The sequence below is a fragment of the Panulirus ornatus genome, chromosome 2 (genome assembly GCF_036320965.1).
Source record: "Panulirus ornatus isolate Po-2019 chromosome 2, ASM3632096v1, whole genome shotgun sequence".
NCBI classification, from domain to species: domain Eukaryota; kingdom Metazoa; phylum Arthropoda; class Malacostraca; order Decapoda; family Palinuridae; genus Panulirus; species Panulirus ornatus.
Genome location: NC_092225.1, coordinates 79385447 through 79413002, shown reverse-complemented (window position 1 = coordinate 79413002; position 27556 = coordinate 79385447). Strand labels below are relative to the sequence as shown.

General features: G+C 42.2%; 2 protein-coding genes across 7 annotated transcripts in view; one reads left to right on the top strand and one right to left on the bottom strand.

Annotated features, from left to right (window-relative positions):
• Window positions 1-3270, bottom strand: part of LOC139757550 (uncharacterized) — a 118157-nt gene extending 114887 nt beyond the window's left edge. Inside the window, exon 1 of the mRNA XM_071678142.1 lies at window positions 1070-3270. Coding sequence (XP_071534243.1) covers window positions 1070-1146 — 77 coding nt within the window. The 5' untranslated portion in view covers window positions 1147-3270. The remainder of the gene's footprint in view (window positions 1-1069) is intronic.
• ecd (ecdysoneless cell cycle regulator) overlaps window positions 1-27556 on the top strand; it is a 708809-nt gene that overhangs the window by 264299 nt on the left and 416954 nt on the right. The window lies entirely within an intron of this gene.

Sequence of the window (27556 nt, the reverse complement as noted above, 5' to 3'; positions counted from 1 at the left end):
CTCTTCATCGCATCTCTGCTTGTCATCACTTTCTTAAATATTTGTCTCCCTCATCGATTTTCCCATGTTTTGTTTTTATGGCATTTAACCCCCTTCCATAAGGATTTCGTGTTCTCCCTGAAGTTTGCTGATATTCATCCATCCAAACTCTTATTTGCCCTTTTTCTGTCCTTGCACCTTCCTCTTGACCTCATCCCAATTTCTCTTGTATATTTCTCAATCACACGCACTCCTTGTAACTCATGCCCATATACCTGTTTCACTCGCAGCTGGACATCGTCATCCCACCACTCTACCTTTTCTCACATGCCCAGCTCCAAACCTGTGCACAATATTCTTGCACATCTCAGTACTATATAGACACTTCCCATCTCTTACCCACTCCCTTAACTTCACATGCTCTCATCTTATGCTATTCTTCTCTTAGTCGCTCTTAGTATCTCTTCTCTCAAGCCTATCACCCATATTATTTCTTTCCTAAAAGCCATGGCAAATCTTAATTCTCACCTCCTACAAGTAATGATCAGACAAGCCCTCCAGCTGCTCATATCAGCGCATTCATATCTAAAAGTCTCTTTTGAATGTCTTTCAATTAATACGTTATCCAATAAGGCCCGCTTACCAACTTTCCTACTCGCCCAGTATTCCGTCATTCGTCTTTTTTTTTTTTTTGTGGTACGTACCTACGCAAGCTGTTCACCATATTCATTCACATCATTGAATGCATGACTCCCTGTTATAACCTCTACAGCATCATTACTTACTTTCTCATTCAAGTCACCCAACATTAACACCCGATCTCTTGCATCAAAACTGCTGTTAACACTGTTGGTTTCTCCCAAAACACACTCCTGTCTTCCCCATTCTTCTCGTGACCAAGTGCGTAATCGCCCATTATAATTCACTTTCAATTTTCCCACATAAGACTGGAGCTTTCACTTTCTTACGCTCGTTCAAACATCCCATAACTCGTCCTTACAGCAGAAGTGCTCCCCACTTTCTTAGCTTTAGCCCTCACACTGACCCCTCCTATTACGTTATACACAACCAAACCATTCGTCTTCCTTACCTTTGAGCTATGTCGTATTCAAGACTAGAACTTCTTGCCAGTCTTTTCCCTGTGATCTTTGTTACATCCACACACATTCAGAGGCGCCACCCTGTGCATCCTGACTAGGCTCCTGTTCCAATTTTCAGAAATTGAGACAGGAAGGGGTGGATTTCCACAACACCTCTCTTCGTCGCCTTCTTCGACACTTAGGGACTACACGAAGATATTTTTCCCGTGTTCCCTGTACATATCATTATCATATATTCATGAATATATTATATTTTGCGTTAGGTATATTACATATATATTTTCAGTTCATAGAGATAATTTGTATATCGTTTATTTATATAGTTTATAGAACAATCATTTACAAAAATATGCATATGAAAAAACATTGCAAAATGTAAAACATGTCGCATCTTGTAAATTAACGCATCTCTGCCCTAAGGTAATACGCATCAACAAAATGGCTTTGTGATAATGTCACAATAGATACTGATTATACATAATATTTATATCCGATTATTATTGTTTTATAGTATAGACCTTATATTGCTCTTACCAGTGTGATTTACTGATTTCTATAATGGGAAAACTATAAATGTATTTTGGATTACGAGCCGCATCAGTCACATGCAGTTTTATCAAGTCAGGCTGGCGCTGGCAAATTGCCTCCACTTTGATAGAAAACTTTTCCTGCCTAATAATCTTGGTCTACTTTTGATGTTGAAGGATTCATTATCCATAACGTAATGCACCAAGCGATTTGAAGTCGGATTATCATTAAGTAATTCAGTGTAATATTTTTAGTCCTTTACATCTACCTAGTAACCACTTAGTTTCCTTAACTGTTCATGAAAATAGTCATTGTCAAGGCTCGAATGACTGATGGGGAAAAAAACTATTCCACATGCCAGCCAACACGGCCGACATTCGGTTAGTGTGTGGCCTTGTGACTGAGGTACAAAACTGCGTAAATACTTATCAAGTGGCATCAGTTACCCTGTTTTTATTTATTTTTTTTATCCTGGGGCAGTAAGGGGTTAAGAATACAATCATACAACAGTGATACAGTAATGTGGGATTTAGTAGTACAATGCTCGTGTCCCTTCTTTATGGAAGAAACATTTTTGAAAAATCTTTTTTTTTTTTTTTTAAGATAAATACTCGACAATTCTTAAGTCCTAATGCATGCTGTATGACATTTTGGGCATGAAGTTAGCACCTTCAGTGCCATGCGTAGGCTTACGTGTAGTCAAGCAGATACCTTCTTTAGAGAGTTGTATGTATCTTATACCTCCACATATACATGAAAAATCCATGCGAGAGCAAGTTTCTTCAGTTGAGGGAAACTTAACAGGTGCTTAGTAGGGCTGCTCTGGACCTTGTATGAAGATTTAATGATTTCCGCTCATTAGAATTCCCAGCTGGTTTGATTTCACCTCTTAATCATTAATCCATTCAGTGCCACTTGTTTTAAAGAAAAAAATACCCCCTGTGCAGGGGATTTCAATAAATCAAAGGGCTAATTAAGGAAATCGGTAGAGTACTTACTCTGAGAATATATATATATATATATATATATATATATATATATATATATATATATATATATATATATATAACCGGTAGGTGCCCCGACCTCCTGTAAGTGTCAAAGTTTGCTCTGTGGATTGGGGAAATTGCTGGTAGCACTGCCAGACGCATGAGTATCTCCTGGGGTTCACCCCCTTTCAATTTCTCTCGTAATGCTAATACATTTGGTGCCTTTGGTATTTTCATGAGCAGATGTTATTTTGTCTTGAACCTTTTCCGAGTTCATATTAATGTTGAGAAGTCTCGAACAATTAAAAATCTTTCCGGGAAGGCTATTTCAGATTAATTTTCTTTTTTCAACATGTACAAGTCCTACTTCTCTGTCTAGTATCCCTGTATTATGTAGAATAAGTGAATCCATAGAGGATAACGTATATTTACCAGAAAAAAATAAAGAAAAAGCCTATAATTATTTCAATTACTGTACACTGCCCATTTCTAGGCCGTTTGTTGATAGCCAAATACCAGCTGATCTTCCTCATCGGTATTGTCTGTTGCAAGGCATCTGTATCGTCAATTTGAAGTCACTATCTTTCATTTCAATTTTTCCTTATTTTCTAGTTCACTGAATTCATCACACTCAATTGCATCTTGGAAATCAACATCTTCGAATGACTACTTCTCGGGCTTTACGCGAAAATGTAGATGGATATGGTCAGGCAGATAGGAGACACCACTTTCTCCTCGCCATTCTTATGGACACTGACCCACATGCTCAAAAACATCGTCTGGCATCAGTCCTTGTGTTGCCATTTCTTAATAGTGTTTCTATTTTTCTTCCCACCAATGCCTCAGGCGCGAAATATAAAAAGGCTGTTGCAATAGTTAAACCTTTGTAGTCAGCGTAAATTATTTGTGGTGGTCAACACCCCGTATTGAATGAGCTGATGTCGCTAGCATTCTCCCGCCGTAGTTGGAACAAATTTCACACGTAGGAGTTCTCTCTCGATCTTCATTAACACTTTCACTGATCGAGTTTCTAGTTTTCCCACACAGTATTTTGGGAAATATCAAAACATTTATATGTGCACCCTTGGAAAATAACTGAAAGCAGTCAATAAGGATGGGTTCTTTATTCCACTGACTAGAATTGATACCACTGCTACAACCATCGAAATCATAATTTTTGATATACAAATACACTCATCAAACACGGGAGTTTCTCGTACTGAGGCTCCCTCCTTCTCACCACTCAGCCTCACTTTCCACTTCATCATTCTTGTCGATAACATTCGCCCTTAGAACCAGTTTATCAAATTCTTTCTCATCATTCAATATTAGTAGTTTCCCTAACTTTTTCTTTTTCGTGGCAGACCAGAGGGGCCCAGTTCTTGTGGAAGGCGCAAGGTCGTTATGCATTCAGGATGATTGGTAATTGGTTACCAGGACTAAGCGGCAGGAAGTGATTTGTGAATGCTTGGGGAGCAGTATGTGTTGTCTTCTGTGTGATGGAATTTCCATTACCCATAGGACATATGAAAATATAGCAAACCAGCAAATTCCCAATTTGGGACAGAAGCAGCCAAAAGTCTAATCCCGATCACGGACGAGACCACTGAAGATTGAACATGCACTTGCATTGAAACCATGTTGACATTCATACATGGCCATATTTGTGTATTCTGTAGACGTACTGAAAAAAAATTCTTTGATCTCATGAGATGTCTGGCACCTGTTTCACACTGTTTCTTTGTGAAGACCAGCAACTGGGAATAAGGAATGAGCGATGAAGAGGAAAGCTTATATTTAGAGGTTTTCAGAAAAGAAAATGGGATGAAGAGAGTGGTGAGAGTAAGTGAGCTTGGGAAGGAGAATTGTGTGAAGAAGTACCTGGAAAGACTGAATGCAGAGTGGAAAAGTGAGAGAGCAAAGGACGTAAGGGGAGTGGGGGAGGAATGGGATGTACTTAGGGAAGCAGTGATGGCTTGTGCAAAGGATGCTTGTGGCATGAGAAGCGTGGGAGGTGGGCAGATTAGAAAGGTTGGTGGGATGAAGAAGTAAAATTATTTGTGAAAGAGAAAACAGGCATTTGGATGATTTTTGCATGGAAATAGTGCAAATGATTGGGAGATGTATAAAAGAAAGAGGCAGGAGGTCAAAAGAAAGGTGCAAGAGGTGAAAAAGAGGGCAAATGAGAGTTGGGGTGGAGAATATCATTAAATTTTTCCCTGCATGTCGTAGAAGGCAACTAAAAGGGGAGGGAGTTGGGGGCTGGAAATCCTTCCCTCTTGTCTTTTTTAATTTTCCAAGAGGGGAGCAAAGAAGGGGGCCAAGTGAGGATATTCCCTCAAAGGCTCAGTCCTCTGTTCTTAGTGCTACCTCGCTAAAGGGGGAAATGGCAAATAGTATAGAAAAAATGTTGTGGAAGGAGGTAAATAAAACGCGTAAGACGAGAACAAATGGGAACATCAGTGAAGGGGCTAATGGGGAGGTAATAACAAGTAGTGGTGATGTGAAGAGATGGAGTGAGTATTTTGAAATTTTGTTGAATGTGTTAGATGATAGTGGCAGATATAGGGTGCTTTGGTCGAGGTGGTGTGTGAAGTGAGAGGGTCAGGGAGAATGATTTGGTAAACAGAAGAGGTAGTGAAAGCTTTGCGGAAGATGAAAGCTGGTAAGGCGGCGAATTTGGATGGTATTGCAGTGGAATTCATTAAAAAAGAGGGTGACCATGTTGACTGGTTGGTGAGGATATTCATTGTATGTATGGCTCATGCAGTGCCTGAGGTTGGTGGAATGCATGCATAGTGCCATTGTACAAAGGCAAAGGGGATAAAGGTGAATCTTCAAATTACATAGGTTTATGTTTGTCGAGTATTCCTGGGAAATTATATGGGAGGGTATTAATTGAGAGGGTGAAGACATGTACTGAGCATCAGATTGGGGAAGAGCAGTGTGGTTTCATTGGTGGTACAGGATGTGTGGATCAGTGTTTCTTTGAAGAATGTATGTGAGAAATACTTAGAAAATAAATGGATTTGTATGTAGCATTTATGGACCAGGAGAAGGCATATGATAGTTGATAGAGATGCTTTGTGGAAGGTATTAAGATTATATGGTGTGGGAGGCAAATTGCTAGAAGCAATGAAAAGTTTTCATTGAGGGTGTAAGGCATGTGTACAAGTAGGAAGAGAGGAAAGTGATTGGTTCCCAGTGAATGTCGGTTTGTGACGGGTGCATGATGTCTCCATGGTTGTTTAAATTTTTTTATGGATGGTTAGAGAGGTGAATGCAAGAGTTCTGGAGAGAGGTGCAAGTATGCACTCTGTTGGGAATGAGAGGGCTTGAGAAGCGATTTGGTTGTTGTTCGCTGATGATACAGCGCTGGTGGCTGATTCGGGTGAGAAACTGCAGAAGTTGGTGACTGAGTTTGGTAAAGTGTGTGAAAAATGAAAGCTGAGAGTATGTGTATATAAAAGCAAGGGTATTAGGTACAGTAGGGTTGAGGGACAAGTCAATTGGGAGATAAATTTGAATGGAGAAAAACTGGAGGAAGTGAAGTGTTTTAGATATCTGGGAGTTGATTTCGCAGCGGATGGAACCATAGAAGCGGAAGTGAATCGTAGGATGGGGGAGGGGGCGAAAGTTCTGGGAGCGTTGAAGAATGTGTGGAAGTTGAGAACATTATCTAGGAAAGCAAAAATGGGTATGTTTGAAGGAATAGTGGTTCCAACAATGTTATATGGTTGAGGTGTGGGCTATAGGTAGAGTTATGTGGAGGAGGGTGGATGTGTTGGAAATGAGATGTTTGAGGACAATATGTTGTGTGAAGTGGTTTGATCGAGTAAGTAATGAAAGGATAAGAGAGAAATGTGGTAATAAAAAGTGTGTGGTTGTGAGAGCAGAAGAGGGTGTATTGAAATGGTTTTTTCACATGGAGAGAATGAGTGAGGAAAGATTGACCAAGAGGATATATGTATCACAGGTGGAGGGAACGATGAGAAGTGGGAGACCAAATTGGAGTTGGAAGGATGGAGTGAAAATGATTTTGAGCGATCGGGGCCTGAACATACAGGAGGGTGAAAGGTGTGCAAGAAATAGTGAATGAGAATGATGTGGTATGCAAGGGTCGACGTGCTGTCAGTGGATTGAACCAGGGCATGTGAAGCGTCTGGAGTAAACCATTGGAAAGTTTTGTTGGGCCTGGATGTGGAAAGGGAGATGTGGTTTCGGTACATTATACATGACAGCTAGAGACTGAGTGTGAACGAATGTGGCCTTTGTTGTCTTCTCCCAGCGCTACCTTGCACACATTCAGGGGGATGGGGGTGTTACTTCATATGTGGTGGGGTGGCAACGGGAATGAATAAAAGCAGGAAGTATGAATTAAGTACATGTGTATATATGTATATGTCTGTATATGTATATATATATATATATATATATATATATATATATTTTTTTTTTTCAAACTATTCGCCATTTCCCGCGTTAGCGAGGTAGCGTTAAGAACACAGAACTGGGCCATTGAGGGAATATCCTCACCTGGCCCCCTTCTCTGTTCCTTCTTTTGGAAAATTAAAAAAAATTGAGAGGGGAGGATTTCCAGCCCCCCGCTCCCTCCCCTTTTAGTCGCCTTCTACAACACGCAGGGAATACGTGGGAAGTATTCTTTCTCCCCTATCCCCTATACATGTTGAAATGTATAGGTATGTATATGTGCATGTGTGGACATGTATGTATGTACTGTGTATGTGGGTGGGTTGGGCCATTCTTTCATATGTTTCCTTGTGCTACCTCGCTAACACAGGAGACAGCGACAAAGTATAATAGAATGACTTGGGAGTAAAGTCAGGGGTTAGTGAGAGCACAAGAGCAAGGGAAGGAGTAGCACTACTCCTAAAACAGGAGTTGTGGGAGTATGTGATAGAGAGTAAGAAAGTAAATTCTAGATTGATATGGGTAAAGCTGAGAGTTGATGGAGAGATGGGTGATTATTAGTGCATATGCACCTGAGCATGAGAAGAAAGATCATGAGAGGCAAGTGTTTTAGGAGCAGCTAAATGAGTGTGTTAGTGGTTTTGATGCACAAGACCGGGTTATAGTGGTGGGTGATTTGAATGCAAAGGTGAATAATGTGGCAGTTGAGGGAATAATTGGTATACATGGGGTGTTCAGTGTTGTAAATGGAAATGGTGAAGAACTTGTAGATTTATGTGCTGAAAGAGGACTGGTGATTGGGAATACCTGGTTTAAAAAGCGAGATATGCATAAGTATACTTATGTAAGTAGGAGAGATGGCCAGAGAGCGTTATTTGATTACGTGTTAATTGATAGGCGTGCGAGAGACTTTTGGATGTTAATGTGCTGAGAGGTGCAACTGGAGGGATGTCTGATCATTATCTTGTGGAGGCAGAGGTGAAGATTTGTAGAGGTTTTCAGAAAAGAAGAGAGAATGTTGGGGTGAAGACAGTGGTGAGAGTAAGTGAGCTTGGGAAGGAGACTTGTGCGAGAAAGTACCAGGAGAGACTGAGTACAGAATGGAAAAAGGTGAGAACAAAGGAGGTAAGGGGAGTTGGGGAGGAATGGGATGTATTTAGGGAAGCAGTGATGGCTTGCGCAAAAGATGCTTATGGCATAAGAAGCGTGGGAGGTGGGCAGATTAGAAAGTGTAGTGAGTGGCGGGATGAAGAAGAGAGAGGCATTTTGGAGAAAGAGGCAGGAGGTCTAGAGAAAGGTGCTAGAGGTGAAAAAGAGGGCAAATGAGAGTTGGGGTGAGAGAGTATCATTAAATTTTAGGGAGAATAAAAAGATGTTTTGGAAGTAAATAAAGTGCGTAAGACAAGGGAACAAATGGGAACTTCAGTGAAGGAGGCTAATGGGGAGGTGATAGCAAGTAGTGGTGATGAGATGGATTCAGTATTTTGAAGGTTTGTTGAATGTAATTGATGATAAAGTGGCAGATATAGGGTTTTTTGGTCGAGGTGGTGTGCAGAGTGAGAGGGTTAGGGAAAATGATTTGGCAAACAGAGAAGAGGTAGTAAAAGCTTTGCGGAAGATGAAAGTCGGCAAGGCAGTGGGTTTGGATGGTATATTGCAGTGGAATTTATTAAAAAAGGGGTGACTGTATTGTTGACTGGTTGGTAAGGTTATTTAATGTATGTATGATTCATGGTGAGGTGCCTAAGGATTGGCGGAATACTTGCATAGTGCCACTGTACAAAGGCAAAGGGGATAAGAGTGAGTGCTCAAATTAGAGGTACAAGTTTGTTGAGTATTCCTGGGAAGTTATATGGGAGGGTATTGATTGAGAGGGTGAAGGCATATACAGAGCATCAGATTGGGGAAAAGCAGTGTGGTTTCAGAAGTGGTAGAGGATGTGTGGATCAGGTGTTTGCTTTGAAAAATGTATGTGAGAAATAGTTAGAAAAGCAAATGGACTTGTATGTAGCATTTATGGATCTGGAGAAGGCATATGATAGAGTTGATAGAGATGCTCTGTGGAAGGTATTAAGGATATATGGTGTGGGAGGCAAGTTGTTAGAATCAGTGAAAAGTTTCTATCGAGGATGTAAGGCATGTGTACGTGTAGGAAGAGAGAAAAGTGATTGGTTCTCAGGGAATGTAGGTTTGTGGCAGAGGTGTGTGATGTCTCCATGGTTGTTTAATTTGTTTATGGATGGGGTTGTTAGGGAGGTGAATGCAAGAAGTTTGGAAAGAGGGGCAAGTATGCAGTCTATTGTGGATGAGAGAGCTTGGGAAGCGAGTCAGTTGTTGTTCGCTGATGATACAGCGCTGGTGGCTGATTCATGTGAGAAACTGCAGAAGCTGGTGACTGAGTTTGGTAAAGTGTGTGAGAGAAGAAAGTTGAGAGTAAATGTGAATAAAAGCAAGATTATTAGGTACAATAGGGTTGAGGGTCAAGTCAATTGGGAGGTAAGTTTGAATGGAGAAAAACTAGAGGAAGTGAAGTGTTTTAGATATCTGGGAGTGGATTTGGCAGCGAATGTAACCATGGAAGCAGAAGTGAATCATAGGGTGGGGGAGGGGTCAAAAATTCTGGGAGCTTTGAAGAATGTGTGGAAGTCGAGAACATTATCTCAGAAAGCAAAAGTGGGTATGTTTGAAGGAATAGTGGTTCCAACAATGTTGTATGGTTGCGAGGCGTGGGCTATGGATAGAGTTGTGCGCAGGAGGGTGGATGTGCTGGAAATGAGATGTTTGAGGACAATATGTGGTGGGAGGTGGTTTGATCGAGTAAGTAATAATAGGGAAAGAGAGATGTGTGGTAATAAAAAGAGTGTGGTTGAGAGAGCAGAAGAGGGTGTTTCGAAATGGTTTGGTCACATGGAGAGAATGAGTGAGGAAAGATATACAAAGAGGGTATATGTGTCTGAGGTGGAGGGAACAAGGAGAAGTGGGAGACCAAATTGGAGGTGGAAGATGGAGTGAAAAGGAATTTGAGTGATCAGGGCCTGAACATACAGGAGGGTTAAAGGCATGCAAGGAATAGAGTGAATTGATACTATGTGGTATACCAGGGTCGACGTGCTGTCAATGGATTGAACCAGGGCATGTGAAGCGTCTGGGGTAAACTATGGAAAGTTGTGTGGGGCCTGGATGTGGAAAGGGAGCTGTGGTTTGGGTGCATTATTACATGACAGCTAGAGACTGTGGGTGAACGAACGAGGCCTTTGTTGTCTTTTCCTAGCACTACCTCGCAGACATGAGGGGGAGGGGGTTGTTATTTCATGTATGGTGGGGTGGCAATGGGAGTGAATAAAGGCAGACAGTATGAATTATGTACATGTGTATATATGTATATGTCTGTGTGTGTGTATATATATGTATACGTTGAGATGTATAGGTAGGTATATTTATATTTATTCGCTTTGTCACTGTCTCCCGCATTAGTGAGGTAGCGCAAGGAAACAGACGAAAGAATGGCCAAACCCACCCACATACACATGTATATACATACATGTCCACACACGCAAATATACATACCTATACATCTCAACGTATACATATATATACACACACACAGACATATACATATATACACTTGTACATAATTCATACTGTCTGCCTTCATTCATTCCCATCACCACCCAGCCACACATGAAATTACAACCCCCAACCCCCTCATGTGCACGAGGTAGCACTAGGAAAAGACAACAAAGGCCACATTCGTTCACACTCAGTCTCTATCTGTCATGTAATAATGCATGCACCAAAACCACAGCTCCCTTTCCACATCCAGGCCCCACAGAACTTTCCATGGTTTACCCCATATGCTTCACTTGCCCTGATTCAATCCATTGATAGCACGTCGACCCCGGTATACCTCATCGTTCCAATTCACTCTATTCCTTGCACGCCTTTCACCCTCCTGCATGTTCAGGCCCCGATCAGTCAAAATCTTTTTCACTCCATCTTTCCACCTCCAATTTGGTCTCCCACTTCTCCTCGTTCCCTCCACCTCTGACACATATATCCTCTTTGTCAATCTTTCCTCACTCATTCTCTCCATGTGACCAAACCATTTCAAAACACCCTCTTCTGCTCTCTCAACCACACTCTTTTATTACCACACATCTCTCTTACCCTATTATTACTTGCTCGATCAAACCACCTCACACCACGTATTGTCCTCAAACATCTCATTTCCATCCACCCTCCTGCGCACAACTCTATAGCCCACGCCTTGCAGCCATATAACTTACTCTTTCAAACCACCTCACCCCACATATTGTCCTCAAACATTTCATTTCCAGCACATCCACCCTCCTCCTTACATCCCTATCTGTAGCCCATGCCTTACAACCATCTAACATTGGTGGAACTACTATTCCTTCAAATATACACCCATTTTTGCTCTCTGAGATAACTTTTTCATCTTCCACACATTCTTCAACACTCCCAGAACCTTTGCCCCCTCCCCACCCTGTGACTAACTTTTGCTTTTCCATCTGCTGCTAGGTCCACTTCCAGATATCTAAAACACTTCACTTCCTCCAAATTTGTTTCTCTATTCAAACTTGCATCCCATTTATACATATATATATATATATATAAACGAAGCTCAAGGGGAAAGTGGAAGAGTGGTTTAGGAATGTCTTGGGAGTAAAGTCAGGGGTTAGTGAGAGGACAAGACTAAGGGAAGGAGTAGCACTACTCCTGAAACAGGAGTGGTGGGAGTATGTGATAGAGTGTAAGAAAGTAAACTCTAGATTGATATGGGTAAAACTGAAAGTGGATGGAGAGAGGTGGGTGATTATTGGTGCATATGCACCTGGGCATGAGAAGAAAGATCATGAGAGGCAAGTGTTTTGGGAGCAGCTGAGTGAGTGTGTTACTAGTTTTGATGCACGAGACTGGGTTATAGTGATGGGTGATTTGAATGCAAAGGTGAGTAATGTGGCAGTTGAGGGAATAATTGGTGTACATGGGATGTTCAGTGTTATAGATGGAAATGGTGAAGAGCTTGTAGATTAATGTGCTGAAAAAGGACTGGTGATTGGGAATACCTGGTTTAAAAAGAGAGATATACATAAGTATATGTATTTAAGTAGGAGAGGTGGCCAGAGAGCGTTATTGGACTATGTGTTAATTGATAGGCGTGTGAGAGACTTTTGGATGTTAATGTGCTGAGAGATGCAACTGGAGGGATGTCTGATCATTATCTTGTGGAGGCGAAGGTGAAGATTTGTAGAGGTTTTCAGAAAAGAAGAGAGAATGTTGGAGTGAAGAGAGTGGTGAGAGTAACAGAGCTTGGGAAGGAGACTTGTGTGAGGAAGTACCAGGAGAGACTGAGTACAGATTGGAAAAACATGAGAACAAAGGAGGTAAGAGGAGTGGGGGAGGAATGGGTTATATTTAGGGAAGCAGTGATGGCTTGTGCAAAAGATGCTTGTGGCATAAGAAGCTTGGGAGGTGGGCAGATTAGAAAGGGTAGTGAGTATATGTATATATATATATATACATATCAACACAGGGAGTGATCATCCTTCTCGAAGGCTCAGATTTGGGTGTCTAAATGTGTGTGGATGTAACCAAGATGAGAAAAAAGGAGAGATAGTATGTTTGAGGAAAGGAACCTGGATGTTTTGGCTCTAAGTGAAACGAAGCTCAAGGGTAAAGGGGAAGAGTGGTTTGGGAATGTCTTAGGAGTAAAGTCAGGGGTTAGTGAGAGGACAGGAGCAAGGGAAGGAGTAGCACTACTACTGAAACAGGAGTGGTGGGAGTATGTGATAGAGTGTAAGAAAGTAAACTCTAGATAGATATGGGTAAAACTGAAAGTGGATGGAGAGAGATGGGTGATTATTGGTGCATATGCACCTGGGCATGAGAAGAAAGATCATGAGAGGCAAGTGTTTTGGGAGCAGCTGAGTGAGTGTGTTACTAGTTTTGATGCACGAGACTGGGTTATAGTGATGGGCGATTTGAATGCAAAGGTGAGTAATGTGGCAGTTGAGGGAATAATTGGCATACATGGGGTGTTCAGTGTTGTAAATGGAAATGGTGCAGAGCTTGTAGATTTATGTGCTGATAAAGGATTGGTGATTGGGAATACCTGGTTTAAAAAGAGAGATATACATAAGTATACTTATTTAAGTAGGAGAGGTGGCCAGAGAGTGTTATTGGATTACGTGTTACTTGATAGGCGCGCGAAAGAGAGACTTTTGGATGTTAGTGTGCTGAGAGGTGCAACTGGAGGGATGTCTGATCATTATCTTGTGGAGGCAAAGGTGAAGATTTGTAGAGGTTTTCAGAAAAGAAGAGAGAATGTTGGAGTGAAGAGAGTGGTGAGAGTAACAGAGCTTGGGAAGGAGACTTGTGTGAGGAAGTATCAGGAGAGACTTAAGTACAGAATAGAAAAAGGTGAGAACAAAGGAGGTAAGAGGAGTGGGGGAGGAATGGGATGTATTTAGGGTAGCAGTGATGGCTTGTGCAAAAGATGCTTGTGGCATGAGAAGTGTGAGAGGTGGGCAGATTAGAAAGGGTAGTGAGTGGTGGGATGAAGAAGTAAGATTATTAGTGAAAGAGAAGAGAGAGGCATTTCGACGATTTTTGCAGGGAAATAATGCAAATGAATGGGAGATGTACAAAAGAAAGAGGCAGGAGGTCAAGAGTAAAGTGCAAGAGGTGAAAAAGAGGGCAAATGAGAGTTAGGATGAGAGAGTATCATTAGATTTTAGGGAGAATAAAAAGATGTTTTGCAAGGAGGTAAATAAAGTGCGTAAGACAAGGGAACGAATGGGAACCTCGTTGAAGGGAGCTAATGGGGAGGTAATGACAAGTAGTGGTGATGTGAGAAGGAGATTGAGCGAGTATTTTGAATGTTTGTTGAATGTGTTTGATAGAGTGTCAGATATAGGGTGTTTTGGTTGGGGTGGTGTGCAAAGTGAGAGGGCTAGGGAGAATGATTTGGTAAACAGAGAAGAGGTAGTAAAAGCTTTGCGAAAGATGAAAGCCGGCAAGGCAGCGGGTTTCGATGGTATTGCAGTGTAATTTATTAAAAAAGGGGGTGACTGTATTGTTGACTGGTTGGTAAGGTTATTTAATGTATGTATGATTCATGGTGAGGTGCCTGAGGATTGGCAGAATGCTTGCATAGTGCCATTGTATAAAGGCAAAGGGGATAAAAGTGAGTGCTCAAATTACAGAGGTATAAGTTTGTTGAGTATTCCTGGTAAATTATATGGGAGGGTATTGATTGAGAGGGTGAAGGCATGTACAGAGCATCAGATTGGGGAAGAGCAGCATGGTTTCAGAAGTGGTAGAGGATGTGTGGATCAGGTGTTTGCTTTGAAAAATGTATGTGAGAAATACTTAGAAAAGCAAATGGATTTGTATGTAGCATTTATGGATCTGGAGAAGGCATATGATAGAGTTGATAGAGAAGCTCTGTGGAAGGTATTAAGAATATTTGGTGTGGGAGGCAAGTTGTTAGAAGCATTGAAACGTTTTTATCGAGGATGTAAGGCATGTGTATGTGTAGGAAGAGAGGAAAGTGATTGGTTCTCAGTGAATGTAGGTTTGTGGCAGGGATGTGTGATGTCTCCTTGGTTGTTTAATTTGTTTATGGATGGGGTTGTTAGGGAGGTAAATGCAAGAGTTTTGGAAAGGGGGGCAAGTATGCAGTCTGTTGTGGATGAGAGAGCTTGGGAAGTGTGTCAGTTGTTGTTCGCTGATGATACAGCGCTGGTGGCTAATTCGGGTGAGAAACTGCAAAAGCTGGTGACTGAGTTTGATAAAGTGTGTGAAAGAAGAAAGCTGAGAGTAAATGTGAATAAGAGCAAGGTTATTAGGTACAGTAGGGTTGAGGGACAAGTCAGTTGGGAGGTAAGTTTGAATGGAGAAAAACTGGAGGAAGTGAAATGTTTTAGATATCTGGGAGTGGATTTGGCAGCGGATGGAACCATGGAAATGGAAGTATATCACAAGGTGGGGAGGGGGCGAAAATTCTGGGAGCGTTGAAGAATGTGTGGAAGTCGAGAACATTATCTTGGAAAGCGAAAGTGGGTATGTTTGAAGAAATAGTGGTTCCAACAATGTTATATGGTTGTGAGGTGAGGGCTATAGATAGAGTTATGCAGAGGAGGGTGGATGTGCTGGAAATGAGATGTTTGAGGACAGTATGTGGTGTGAGGTGGTTTGATTGAGTTAGTAATAATAGGGTAAGAGAGATGTGTGGTAATAAAAAAAAAGGGGTTGAGAGAGCAGAAGGGGGTGTTTTGAAATGGTTTGGTCACATGGAGAGAATGAGTGAGGAAAAATTGACCAAGAGGATATACGTGTCAGAGGTGTAAGGAACGAGGAGAAGTGGGAGACCAAATTGGAGGTGGAAAGATGGAGTGAAAAAGATTGAGTGATCGGGGCCTGAACATGCAGGAGGGTGAAAGGTGTGCAAGGAATTGGAATGATTTGGTATACCAGGGTCAACGTGCTGTCATTGGATTCAACCAAGGCATGTGAAGTGTCTGGGGTAAACCATGGAAAGTTCTGTGGGGCCTGGATGTGGAAAGGGAGCTGTGGTTTCAGTGCATCATTACATGACAGCTAGAGACTGAGTGTGAACGAATGTGGCTTTGTTGTCTTTTCCTAGTGCTACCTCGTGCACATGAGGGGGGAGGGGGTTGTTATTTCATATGTGATGGGTTGGCGGTGGGAATGAACAAAGGCAGACAGTATGAATTATGTACATGTGTATATATGTATATGTCTGTGTGTGTATATATAAGTATACGTTGAGGTGTATAGGTATTTATATTTGTGTGTGTGGACGTGTATGTATATACATGTGTATGTGGGTGGGTTGGGCCATTCTTTCGTCTGTTTCCTTGTGCTACCTCGCTAACGTGGGAGACAGCGACAAAGCAAAATAAATAAATGAATATCAACATACATATACATATATTCACGTCTACATATTCATACTTGCTTGCCTTCAACCATTCCTCTCGCTACCCCACCACATAGGAAATAGCATCCAATTTGGTCTTTCTCTTCTTGTTCCCTTCACCTCTGATTTGCATATCCTCTTTGTCAATCTTTTCTCTCTCTATCATTCTCTCCAGATGTCCAAACCATTTCAACACACTCTCTTCTGCTCTCTCAACCACACACTTTTTATTTCCACATATCTCTTACCCTTTCATTACTTACTCTATCAAACCACCTTACCCCACATATTGTCCTCAAACATTTCATTTCCAGCACATCCACCATCCTCCTTACATCCCTCTCTTATAGCCCATGCCTTGCAACCATCGATTATTGGTGGAACTACTATTCCTTCAAACATACTCAATTTTGCTGAGATAACTTTTTCATCTTCCACACATTCTTCAACACTCCCAGAACCTTCGCCCCCTCCCCACCCTGTGACTCACTTTTGCTTTTCCATCTGCTGTTTAGTCCACTTCCAAATATCTAAAACACTTCACTTCCTCCAAATTTTTTTCTCTATTCAAACTTGCATCCCACATATATATATATATATATATATATATATATATATATATATATATATATATATATATATATATATATAAATTTTTTATTTTATTTTGCTTTGTAGCTGTCTCCCGCGTTTGCGAGGTAGCGCAAGGAAACAGACGAAAGAAATGGCCCAACCCATCCCCATACACATGTATATACATACACGTCCACACACACAAATATACATACCTATACATCTCAATGTACACATATATATACACACACACACACATACATATATACCCATGCACACAATTCTTACTGTCAGCCTTTATTCATTCCCATCACCACCTCGCCACACATGGAATACCATCCCCCTCCCCCCTCATGTGTGCGAGGTAGTGCTAGGAAAAGACAACAAAGGCCCCATTTGTTCACACTCAGTCTGTAGCTGTCATGCAATAATGCCCAAAACCACAGCTCCCTTTCCACATCCAGGCCCCACAGAACTTTCCATGGTTTACCCCAGACGCTTCACATGCCCTGACTCAATCCACTGACAGCACGTCAACCCCGGTATACCACATCGATCGAATTCACTCTACTTCTTGACCGCCTTTCACCTTTCACCCTCCTGCATGTTCAGGCACCGATCACTCAAAATCTTTTTCACTCCATCTTTCCACCTCCAATTTGGTCTCCCACTTCTCCTCATTCCCTCCACCTCCGACACATATATCCTCTTTGTCAATCTTTCCTCGCTCATTCTCTCCATGTGCTCAAACCATTTCAAAACACCCTCTTCTGCTCTCTCAACCACGCTCTTTTTATTTCCACACATCTCTCTTACCCTTGCATTACTTACTCGATCAAACCACCTCACACCACACATTGTCCTCAAACATCTCATTTCCAGCACATCCACCCTCCTGCACACAACTCTATCCATACCCGAGCCTCGCAACCATACAACATTGTTGGAACCACTATTCCTTCAAACATGCCCATTTTTGCTTTCCGAGATAATGTTCTCAACTTCCACACATTCTTCAAGGCTCCCAGGATTTTCGCCCCCCTCCCCCACCCTATGATTCACTTCCGCTTCCATGGTTCCATCCGCTGCCAGATCCACTCCCAGATATCTAAAACACTTTACTTCCTCCAGTTTTTCTCCATTCAAACTTACCTCCCAGTTGACTTGACCCTCAACCCTACTGTACCTAATAACCTTGCTCTGATTCACATTTACTCTTAACTTTCTTCTTTCACACACTTTACCAAACTGTCACCAGCCTCTGCAGTTTCTCACATGAATCAGCCACCAGTGCTGTATCATCAGAGAACAACAACTGACTCGCTTCCCAAGCTCTCTCATCCACAACAGAGTTCATACTTGCCCCTCTTTCCAAAACTCTTGCATTCACCTCCCTAACAACCCCATCCATAAACAAATTAAACAACCATAGAGACATCACACACCCCTACCGCAAACCTACATTAACTAAGAACCAATCACTTTCCTCTCTTCCTACACATACACATGCCTTACATCCTTGATAAAAACTTTTCACTGCTTCTAACAACTTGCCTCCCACACCATATATTCTTAATACCTTCCACAGAACATCTCTATCAACTCTATCATATATATGCCTTCTCCAGATCCATAAATGCTACATACAAATCCATTTGCTTTTCTAAGTATTTCTCACATACATTTTTCAAAGCAAACACCTGATCCACACATCCTCTACCACTTCTGAAAGCACACTGCTCTTCCCCAATCTGATGCTCTGTACATGCCTTCACCCTCTCAATCAACACCCTCCAGTATAATTTCCCAGGAATACTCAACAAACTTATACCTCTGTAATTTGAGCACTCACTCTTATCCCCTTTGCCTTTGTACAATGGCACTATGCACGCATTCCGCCAATCCTCAGGCACCTCACCATGAGTCATACATACATTAAAATGGGGAGGTGATAACAAGTAGTGGTGATGTGAGAAGGAGATGGAGTGAGTATTTTGAAGGTTTGTTGAATGTGTTTGATGATAGAGTGGCAGATATAGGGTGTTTTGGTCGAGGTGGTGTGCAAAGTGAGAGGGTTAGGGAAAATGATTTGGTAAACAGAGAAGAGGTAGTGAAAGCTTTGCGGAAGGCAGCAGGTTTGGATGGTATTGCAGTGGAATTTATTAGAAAAGGGGGTGACTGTATTGTTGACTGGTTGGTAAGGTTATTTAATGTATGTATGACTCATGGTGAGGTGCCTGAGGATTGGCGGAATGCGTGCATAGTGCCATTGTACAAAGGCAAAGGGGATAAGAGTGAGTGCTCAAATTACAGAGGTATAAGTTTGTTGAGTATTCCTGGTAAATTATATGGGAGGGTATTGATTGAGAGGGTGAAGGCATGTACAGAGCATCAGATTGGGGAAGAGCAGTGTGGTTTCAGAAGTGGTAGAGGATGTGTGGATCAGGTGTTTGCTTTGAAGAATGTATGTGAGAAATACTTAGAAAAGCAAATGGATTTGTATGTAGCATTTATGGATCTAGAGAAGGCATATGATAGAGTTGATAGAGATGCTCTGTGGAAGGTATTAAGAATATATGGTGTGGGAGGAAAGTTGTTAGAAGCAGTGAAAAGTTTTTATCGAGGATGTAAGGCATGTGTACGTGTAGGAAGAGAGGAAAGTGATTGGTTCTCAGTGAATGTAGGTTTGCGGCAGGGGTGTGTGATGTCTCCATGGTTGTTTAATTTGTTTATGGATGGGGTTGTTAAGGAGGTAAATGCAAGAGTTTTGGAGAGGGGCAAGTATGAAGTCTGTTGGGGATGAGAGAGCTTGGGAAGTGAGTCAGTTGTTGTTCGCTGATGATACAGCGCTGGTGGCTGATTCATGTGAGAAACTGCAGAAGCTGGTGACTGAGTTTGGTAAAGTGTGTGGAAGAAGAAAGTTAAGAGTAAATGTGAATAAGAGCAAGGTTATTAGGTACAGTAGGGTTGAGGGTCAAGTCAATTGGGAGGTGAGTTTGAATGGAGAAAAACTGGAGGAAGTGAAGTGTTTTAGATATCTGGGAGTGGATCTGGCAGCGGATGGAACCATGGAAGCGGAAGTGGATCATAGGGTGGGGGAGGGGGCGAAAATTCTGGGGGCCTTGAAGAATGTGTGGAAGTCGAGAACATTATCTCGGAAAGCAAAAATGGGTATGTTTGAAGGAATAGTGGTTCCAACAATGTTGTATGGTTGCGAGGCGTGGGCTATGGATAGAGTTGTGCGCAGGAGGATGGATGTGCTGGAAATGAGATGTTTGAGGACAATGTGTGGTGTGAGGTGGTTTGATCGAGTGAGTAACGTAAGGGTAAGAGAGATGTGTGGAAATAAAAAGAGCGTGGTTGAGAGAGCAGAAGAGGGTGTTTTGAAGTGGTTTGGGCACATGGAGAGAATGAGTGAGGAAAGATTGACCAAGAGGATATATGTGTCGGAGGTGGAGGGAACGAGGAGAAGAGGGAGACCAAATTGGAGGTGGAAAGATGGAGTGAAAAAGATTTTGTGTGATCGGGGCCTGAACATGCAGGAGGGTGAAAGGAGGGCAAGGAATAGAGTGAATTGGAGCGATGTGGTATACCAGGGGCTGACGTGCTGTCAGTGGATTGAATCAAGGCATGTGAAGCGTCTGGGGTAAACCATGGAAAGCTGTGTAGGTATGTATATTTGCGTGTGTGGACGTATGTATATACATGTGTATGGGGGGGGGTTGGGCCTATTTCTTTCGTCTGTTTCCTTGCGCTACCTCGCAAACGCGGGAGACAGCGACAAAGTATAAAAAAAAAAATATATATATATATATATATATATAAATGAAGCTCAAGGGGAAATGGGAAGAGTGGTTTCGAAATGTCTTGGGAGTAAAGTCAGGGGTTAGTGAGAAGACAAGAGCAAGGGAAGGAGTAGCAATACTCCTGAAACAGGAGTTGTGGGAGTATGTGATAGAGTGTAAGAAAGTAAATTCTAGATTAATATGGGTAAAACGGAAAGTTGATGGAGAGAGAGGGGCAATTATTGGTGCATATGCACCTGGGCATGAGAAGAAAGATCATGAGAGGCAAGTGTTTTGGGAGCAGCTGAATGAGTGTGTTAGTGGTTTTGATGCACAAGACCGGGTTATAGTGATGGGTGATTTGAATGCAAAGGTGAGTAATGTGGCAGTTGAGGGAATAATTGGTATACATTGGGTGTTCAGTGTTGGAAATGGTGAAGAGTTTGTAGATTTATGTGCTGAAAATTACTGGTGATTGGGAATACATGGTTTAAAAAGTAGGAGAGATGGCCAGAGAGCGTTATTGCATTACGTGTTAATTGATAGGTGCGCGAAAGAGAGACTTTTGGATGTTAATGTGCTGAGAGGTGCAACTGGAGGGATGTCTGATCATTATCTTGTGGAGGCGAAGGTGAAGATTTGTAGAGGTTTTCAGAAAAGAAGAGAGAATGCTGGGGTGAAGAGAGTGGTGAGAGTAAGTGAGCTTGGGAAGGAGACTTGTGTGAGGAAGTGCCAGGAGAGACTGAGTACGGAATGGAGAAAGGTGAGAACAAAGGAGGTAAGGGGAGTGGGGGAGGAATGGGGTGTAAATGAATTAGGGAAGCAGTGATGGCTTGCGCAAAAGATGCTTGTCGCATGAGAAGCGTGGGAGGTGGGTTGATTAGAAAGGGTAGTGAGCTGTGGGATGGAGTAGTAAGAGTATTAGCGAAAGAGAAGAGAGAGGCATTTGGACAATTTTTGCAGTAAAAAAATGCAAATGAGTGGGAGATGTATAAAAGAAAGACAGGAGGTCAAGAGAAAGGTGTAAGAGGTGAAAAAGAGGGCAAATGAGAGTTGTGATGAGAGAGTATCATTAAATTTCAGGGAGAATAAAAAGATGTGGAAGGAGGTAAATAAAGTGCGTAAGACAAGGGAGCAAATGGGAACTTCAGTGAAGGGGGCTAATGGGGAGGTGATAACAAGTAGTAGTGATGTGAGGAGGAGATGGAGTGAGTATTTTGAAGGTTTGTTAAATGTGTTTGATGATAGAGTGGCAGATTTAGGGTGTTTTGGTCGTGGTGATGTGCAAAGTGAGAGGGTAAGGGAAAATGGTTTGGTAAACAGAGAAGAGGTAGTAAAAGCTTTGCGGAAGATGAAAGCCAGCAAGGCAGCAGGTTTGGATGGTATTGCAGTGGAATTTATTAAAAAAGGGGGTGACTGTATTGTTGACTGGTTGGTAAGGTTATTTAATGTATGTATGATTCATGGTGAGGTGCCTGAGGATTGGCAGAATGCTTGCATAGTGCCATTGTACAAAGGCAAAGGGGATAGGAGTGAGTCCTCAAATTACAGAGGTATAAGTTTGTTGAGTATTCCTGGTAAATTATATGGGAGGGTATTGATTGAGAGGGCGAAGGCATGTACAGAGCATCAGATTGGGGAAGAGCAGTGTGGTTTCAGAAGTGGTAGAGGATGTGTGGATCAGGTGTTTGCTTTGAAGAACGTATGTGAGAAATACTTAGAAAAGCAAGTGGATTTGTATGTAGCATTTATGGATCTGGAGAAGGCATATGATAGTTGATAGAAATGCTCTGTGGAAGGTACTAAGAATATATGGTGTGGGAGGCAAGTTGTTAGAATTAGTGAAAAGTTTTTATCGAAGATGTAAGGCATGTGTACGTATAGGAAAGTGATTGGTCCTCAGTGAATGTAGGTTTGAGGCAGGGATGTGTGACGTCTCCATGGTTGTTGGTTGTTTAATTTGTTTATGGATGGGGTTGTTAGGGAGGTGAATGCAAGTTTTGGAAAGAGGGGCAAGAATGCAGTCTGTTGTGGATGAGAGAGCTTGGGAAGTGAGTCAGTTGTTCGCTCATGATACAGCGCTGGTGGCTGATTCATGTGAGAAACTGCAGAAGCTGGTGACTGAGTTTGGTAAAGTGTGTGAAAGAAGAAAGTAAATGTGAATAAGAGCAAGGTTATTAGGTACAGTAGGGTTGAGGGTCAAGTCAGTTGGGAGGTAAGTTTGAAAGGAGAAAAGCTGGAGGAAGTAAAGTGTTTTAGATATCTGGGAGTGGATCTGGTAGCGGATGGAACCATGGAAGCGGAAGTGAATCATAGGGTGGGGGAGGGGGCTAAAATTCTGGGAGCCTTGAAGAATGTTTGGAAGTCGAGAACATTATCTCAGAAAGCAAAAATGGGTATGTTTGAAGGAATAGTGGTTCCAACAATGTTGTATGGTTGCGAGGCGTGGGCTATGGATAGAGTTGTGCGCAGGAGGGTGGATGTGTTGGAAATGAGATGTTTGAGGACAATATGTGGTGTGAGGTGGTTTGATTGAGTAAGTAATGTAAGGGTAAGAGAGATGTGTGGAAATAAAAAGTGTGGTTAAGAGAACAGAAGAGGTTGTTTTGAAATGGTTTGGTCACATGGAGAGAATGAGTGAGGAAAGATTTACCAAGAGGATATATGTGTTGGAGGTGGAGGGAACGAGGAGAAGTAGGAGACCAAATTGTAGGTGGAAAGATGGAGTGAAAAAAATTTTCAGTGATCAGGGCCTGAGCATGCAGGAGGGTGAAAGGCGTGCAAGGAATAGAGTGAATTGGATCGATGTGGTATACCGGGGTCGACGTGCTGTCAATGGATTGGACCAGGGCATGTGAAGCGTCTGGGGTAAACCATGTTAAGTTCTGTGGGGCCTGGATGTGGAAAGGGATCTGTGGTTTCAGTGCATTATTACATGACAGCTAGAGTGAGTGTGAAAGAATGGGGCCTTTGTTGTCTTTTCCTAGTGCTACCTTGCACATCTGAGGGGGATGGGGTTGTTATTCCATGTGTGGTGAGGTGGCGATGGGAATAAATAAAGGCAGACAGTATTAATTATGTACATGTGTATATATGTATATGTCTGTGTGTGTATATATATGTGTACATTGAGATGTATAGGTATGTATATTTGCGTGTGTGGACGTTTATGTACATACATGTGTATGTGGGTGGGTTGGGCAATTCTTTCGTCCGTTTCCTTGCGCTACCTCGCAAACGCGGGAGACAGCAACAAAGCAAAATAAACAAATAAATATATATATATATATATATATATATATATATATATATATATATATATATATATATATATATATATATATATATATATATATCCCATTTGCTCCCTTGTCTTACGCACTTTATTTACCTCCTTCCAGAACATCTTTTTATTCTCCCTAAAATTTAATGATACTCTCTCACCCCAACTCTCATTTGCCCTCTTTTTCACCTCTTGCACCTTTCTCTTGACCTCATGTCTCTTTCTTTTATACATCTCCCACTCAATTGCATTTTTTCCCTGCAAAAATCGTCCAAATGCCTCTCTCTTCTCTTTCACTAATAATCTTACTTCATCCCACCACTCACTACCCTTTCTAATCAACCCACCTCCCACTCTTCTCATGCCACAAGCATCTTTTGCACAATCCATCACTGATTCCCTAAATACATCCCATTCCTCCCCCACTCCCCTTACTTCCATTGTTCTCACCTTTTTCCGTTCTGTACTCAGTCTCTCCTGGTACTTCCTCACGCAAGTCTCCTTCCCAAGCTCACTTACTCTCACCACCCTCTTCACCCCAACATTCACTCTTCTTTTCTGAAAACCCATACAAATCTTCACCTTAGCCTCCACAAGATAATGATCAGACATCCCTCCAGTTGCACCTCTCAGCACATTAACATCCAAAAGTCTCTCTTTCGCACGCCTGTCAATTAACACATAATCCAATAACGCTCTCTGGCCATCTCTCCTACTTACATACGTATACTTATGTATATCTCGCTTTGTAAACCAGGTATTCCCAATCACCAGTCCTTTTTCAGCACATAAATCTACAAGCTCTTCACCATTTCCATTTACAACACTGAACACCCCATGTATACCAATTATTCCCTCAGCTGCTACATTACTCACCTTTGCATTCAAATCACCCATCACTATAACCCGGTCTCGTGCATCAAAACCACTAACACACTCATTCAGCTGCTCCCAAAACACTTGCCTCTCATGATCTTTCTTCTCATGCCCAGGTGCATATGCACCAATAATCACCCATCTCTCTCCATCAACTTTCAGTTTTACCCATATTAATCGAGAATTTACATTCTTACATTCTATCACATACTCCCACAACTCCTGTTTCAGGAGTACTGCTACTCCTTCCCTTGCTCTTGTCCTCTCACTAACCCCTGACTTTACTCCCAAGACATTCCCAAACCACTCTTCCCCTTTACCCTTGAGCTTCGTTTCACTCAGAGCCAAAACATCCAGGTTCCTTTCCTCAAACATACTACCTATCTCTCCTTTTTTCACATCTTGGTTACATCCACACACATTTAGACACCCCAGTCTGAGCCTTCGAGGAGGATGAGCCCTCCCCGCGTGACTCCTACTTCTGTTTCCCATTTTTTTTAGAAAGTTAAAAAAATACAGAGGTATAAGTTTGTTGAGTATTGCTGGTAAATTATATGGGAGGGTATTGATTGAGAGGGTGAAGGCATGTACAGAGCATTAGATTGGGGAAGAGCAGTGTGGTTTCAGAAGTGGTAGAGGATGTGTGGATCAGGTGTTTGCTTTGAAGAATGTATGTGAGAAATACTTGGAAAAGCAAATGGATTTGTATGTAGCATTTATGGATCTGGAGAAGGCATATGATAGTTGATAGAGATTCTCTGTGGAAGGTATTAAGAATATATGGTGTGGGAGGCAAGTTGTTAGAAGCAGTGAAAAGTTTTTATCGAGGATGTAAGGCATGTGTACGTGTAGGAAGAGAGGAAAGTGATTGGTTCTCAGTGAATGTAGGTTTGCGGCAGGGGTGTGTGATGTCTCCATGGTTGTTTAATTTGTTTATGGATGGGGTTGTTAGGGAGGTGAATGCAAGAGTTTTGGAAAGAGGGGCAAGTATGAAGTCTGTTGGGGATGAGAGAGCTTGGGAAGTGAGTCAGTTGTTGTTCGCTGATGATACAGCGCTGGTGGCTGATTCATGTGAGAAACTGCAGAAGCTGGTGACTGAGTTTGGTAAAGTATGTGAAAGAAGTAAGTTAAGAGTAAATGTGAATAAGAGCAAGGTTATTAGGTACAGTAGGGTTGAGGGTCAAGTCAATTGTGAGGTAAGTTTGAATGGAGAAAAACTGGAGGAAGTAAAGTGTTTTAGATATCTTGGAGTGGATCTGGCAGCGGATGGAACCATGGAAGCGGAAGTGGATCATAGGGTGGGGGAGGGGGCGAAAATTCTGGGAGCCTTGAAGAATGTGTGGAAGTCCGAGAACATTATCTCGGAAAGCAAAACTGGGTATGTTTGAAGGAATAGTGGTTCCAACAATGTTGTATGGTTGCGAGGCGTGGGCTATGGATAGAGTTGTGCGCAGGAGGATGGATGTGCTGGAAATGAGATGTTTGAGGACAATGTGTGGTGTGAGGTGGTTTGATCGAGTAAGTAACGTAAGGGTGAGAGAGATGTGTGGAAATAAAAAGAGCGTGGTTGAGAGAGCAGAAGAGGGTGTTTTGAAATGGTTTGGGCATATGGAGAGAATGAGTGAGGAAAGATTGACCAAGAGGATATATGTGTCGGAGGTGGAGGGAACGAGGAGAAGTGGGAGACCAAATTGGAGGTGGAAAGATGGAGTGAAAAAGATTTTGTGTGATCGGGGCCTGAACATGCAGGAGGATGAAAGGAGGGCAAGGAATAGAGTGAATTGGATCTATGTGGTATACCGGGGTTGACGTGCTGTCAGTGGATTGAATCAGGGCATGTGAAGCATCTGGGGTAAACCATGGAAAGCTGTGTAGGTATGTATATTTGCGTGTGTGGACGTATGTATATACATGTGTATGGGTGTGGGTTGGGCCATTTCTTTCATCTGTTTCCTTGCTCTTCCTCGCAAACGCGGGAGACAGCGACAAAGCCAAAAAAAGAAATATATATATATATATATATATGTGTGGGAGGAAAGTTGTTAGAAGCAGTGAAAAGTTTTTATCGATGATGTAAGTCATGTGTACTTGTAGGAAGAGAGGAAAGTGATTGGTTCTCAGTGAATATAGGTTTGCGGCAGGGGTGTGTGATGTCTCCATGGTTGTTTAATTTGTTTATGGATGGGGTTGTTAGGGAGGTAAATGCAAGAGTTTTGGAAAGAGGGGCAAGTATGAAGTCTGTTGGGGATGAGAGAGCTTGGGAAGTGAGTCAGTTGTTGTTCGCTGATGATACAGCGCTGGTGGCTGATTCATGTGAGAAACTGCAGAAGCTGGTGACTGAGTTTGGAAAAGTGTGTGGAAGAAGAAAGTTAAGAGTAAATGTGAATAAGAGCAAGGTTATTAGGTACAGTAGGGTTGAGGGTCAAGTCAATTGGGAGGTGAGTTTGAATGGAGAAAAACTGGAGGAAGTGAAGTGTTTTAGATATCTGGGAGTGGATCTGGCAGCGGATGGAACCATGGAAGCGGAAGTGGATCATAGGGTGGGGGAGGGGGCGAAAATCCTGGGGGCCTTGAAGAATGTGTGGAAGTCGAGAACATTATCTCGGAAAGCAAAAATGGGTATGTTTGAAGGAATAGTGGTTCCAACAATGTTGTATGGTTGCGAGGCGTGGGCTATGGATAGAGTTGTGCGCAGGAGGATGGATGTGCTGGAAGTGAGATGTTTGAGGACAATGTGTGGTGTGAGGTGGTTTGATCGAGTGAGTAACGTAAGGGTAAGAGAGATGTGTGGAAATAAAAAGAGCGTGGTTGAGAGAGCAGAAGAGGGTGTTTTGAAGTGGTTTGGGCACATGGAGAGGATGAGTGAGGAAAGATTGACCGAAGAGGATATATGTGTCGGAGGTGGAGGGAACAAGGAGAAGTGGGAGACCAAATTGGAGGTGGAAAGATGGAGTGAAAAAGATTTTGTGTGATCGGGGCCTGAGCATGCAGGAGGGTGAAAGGAGGGCAAGGAATAGAGTGAATTGGAGCGATGTGGTATACCG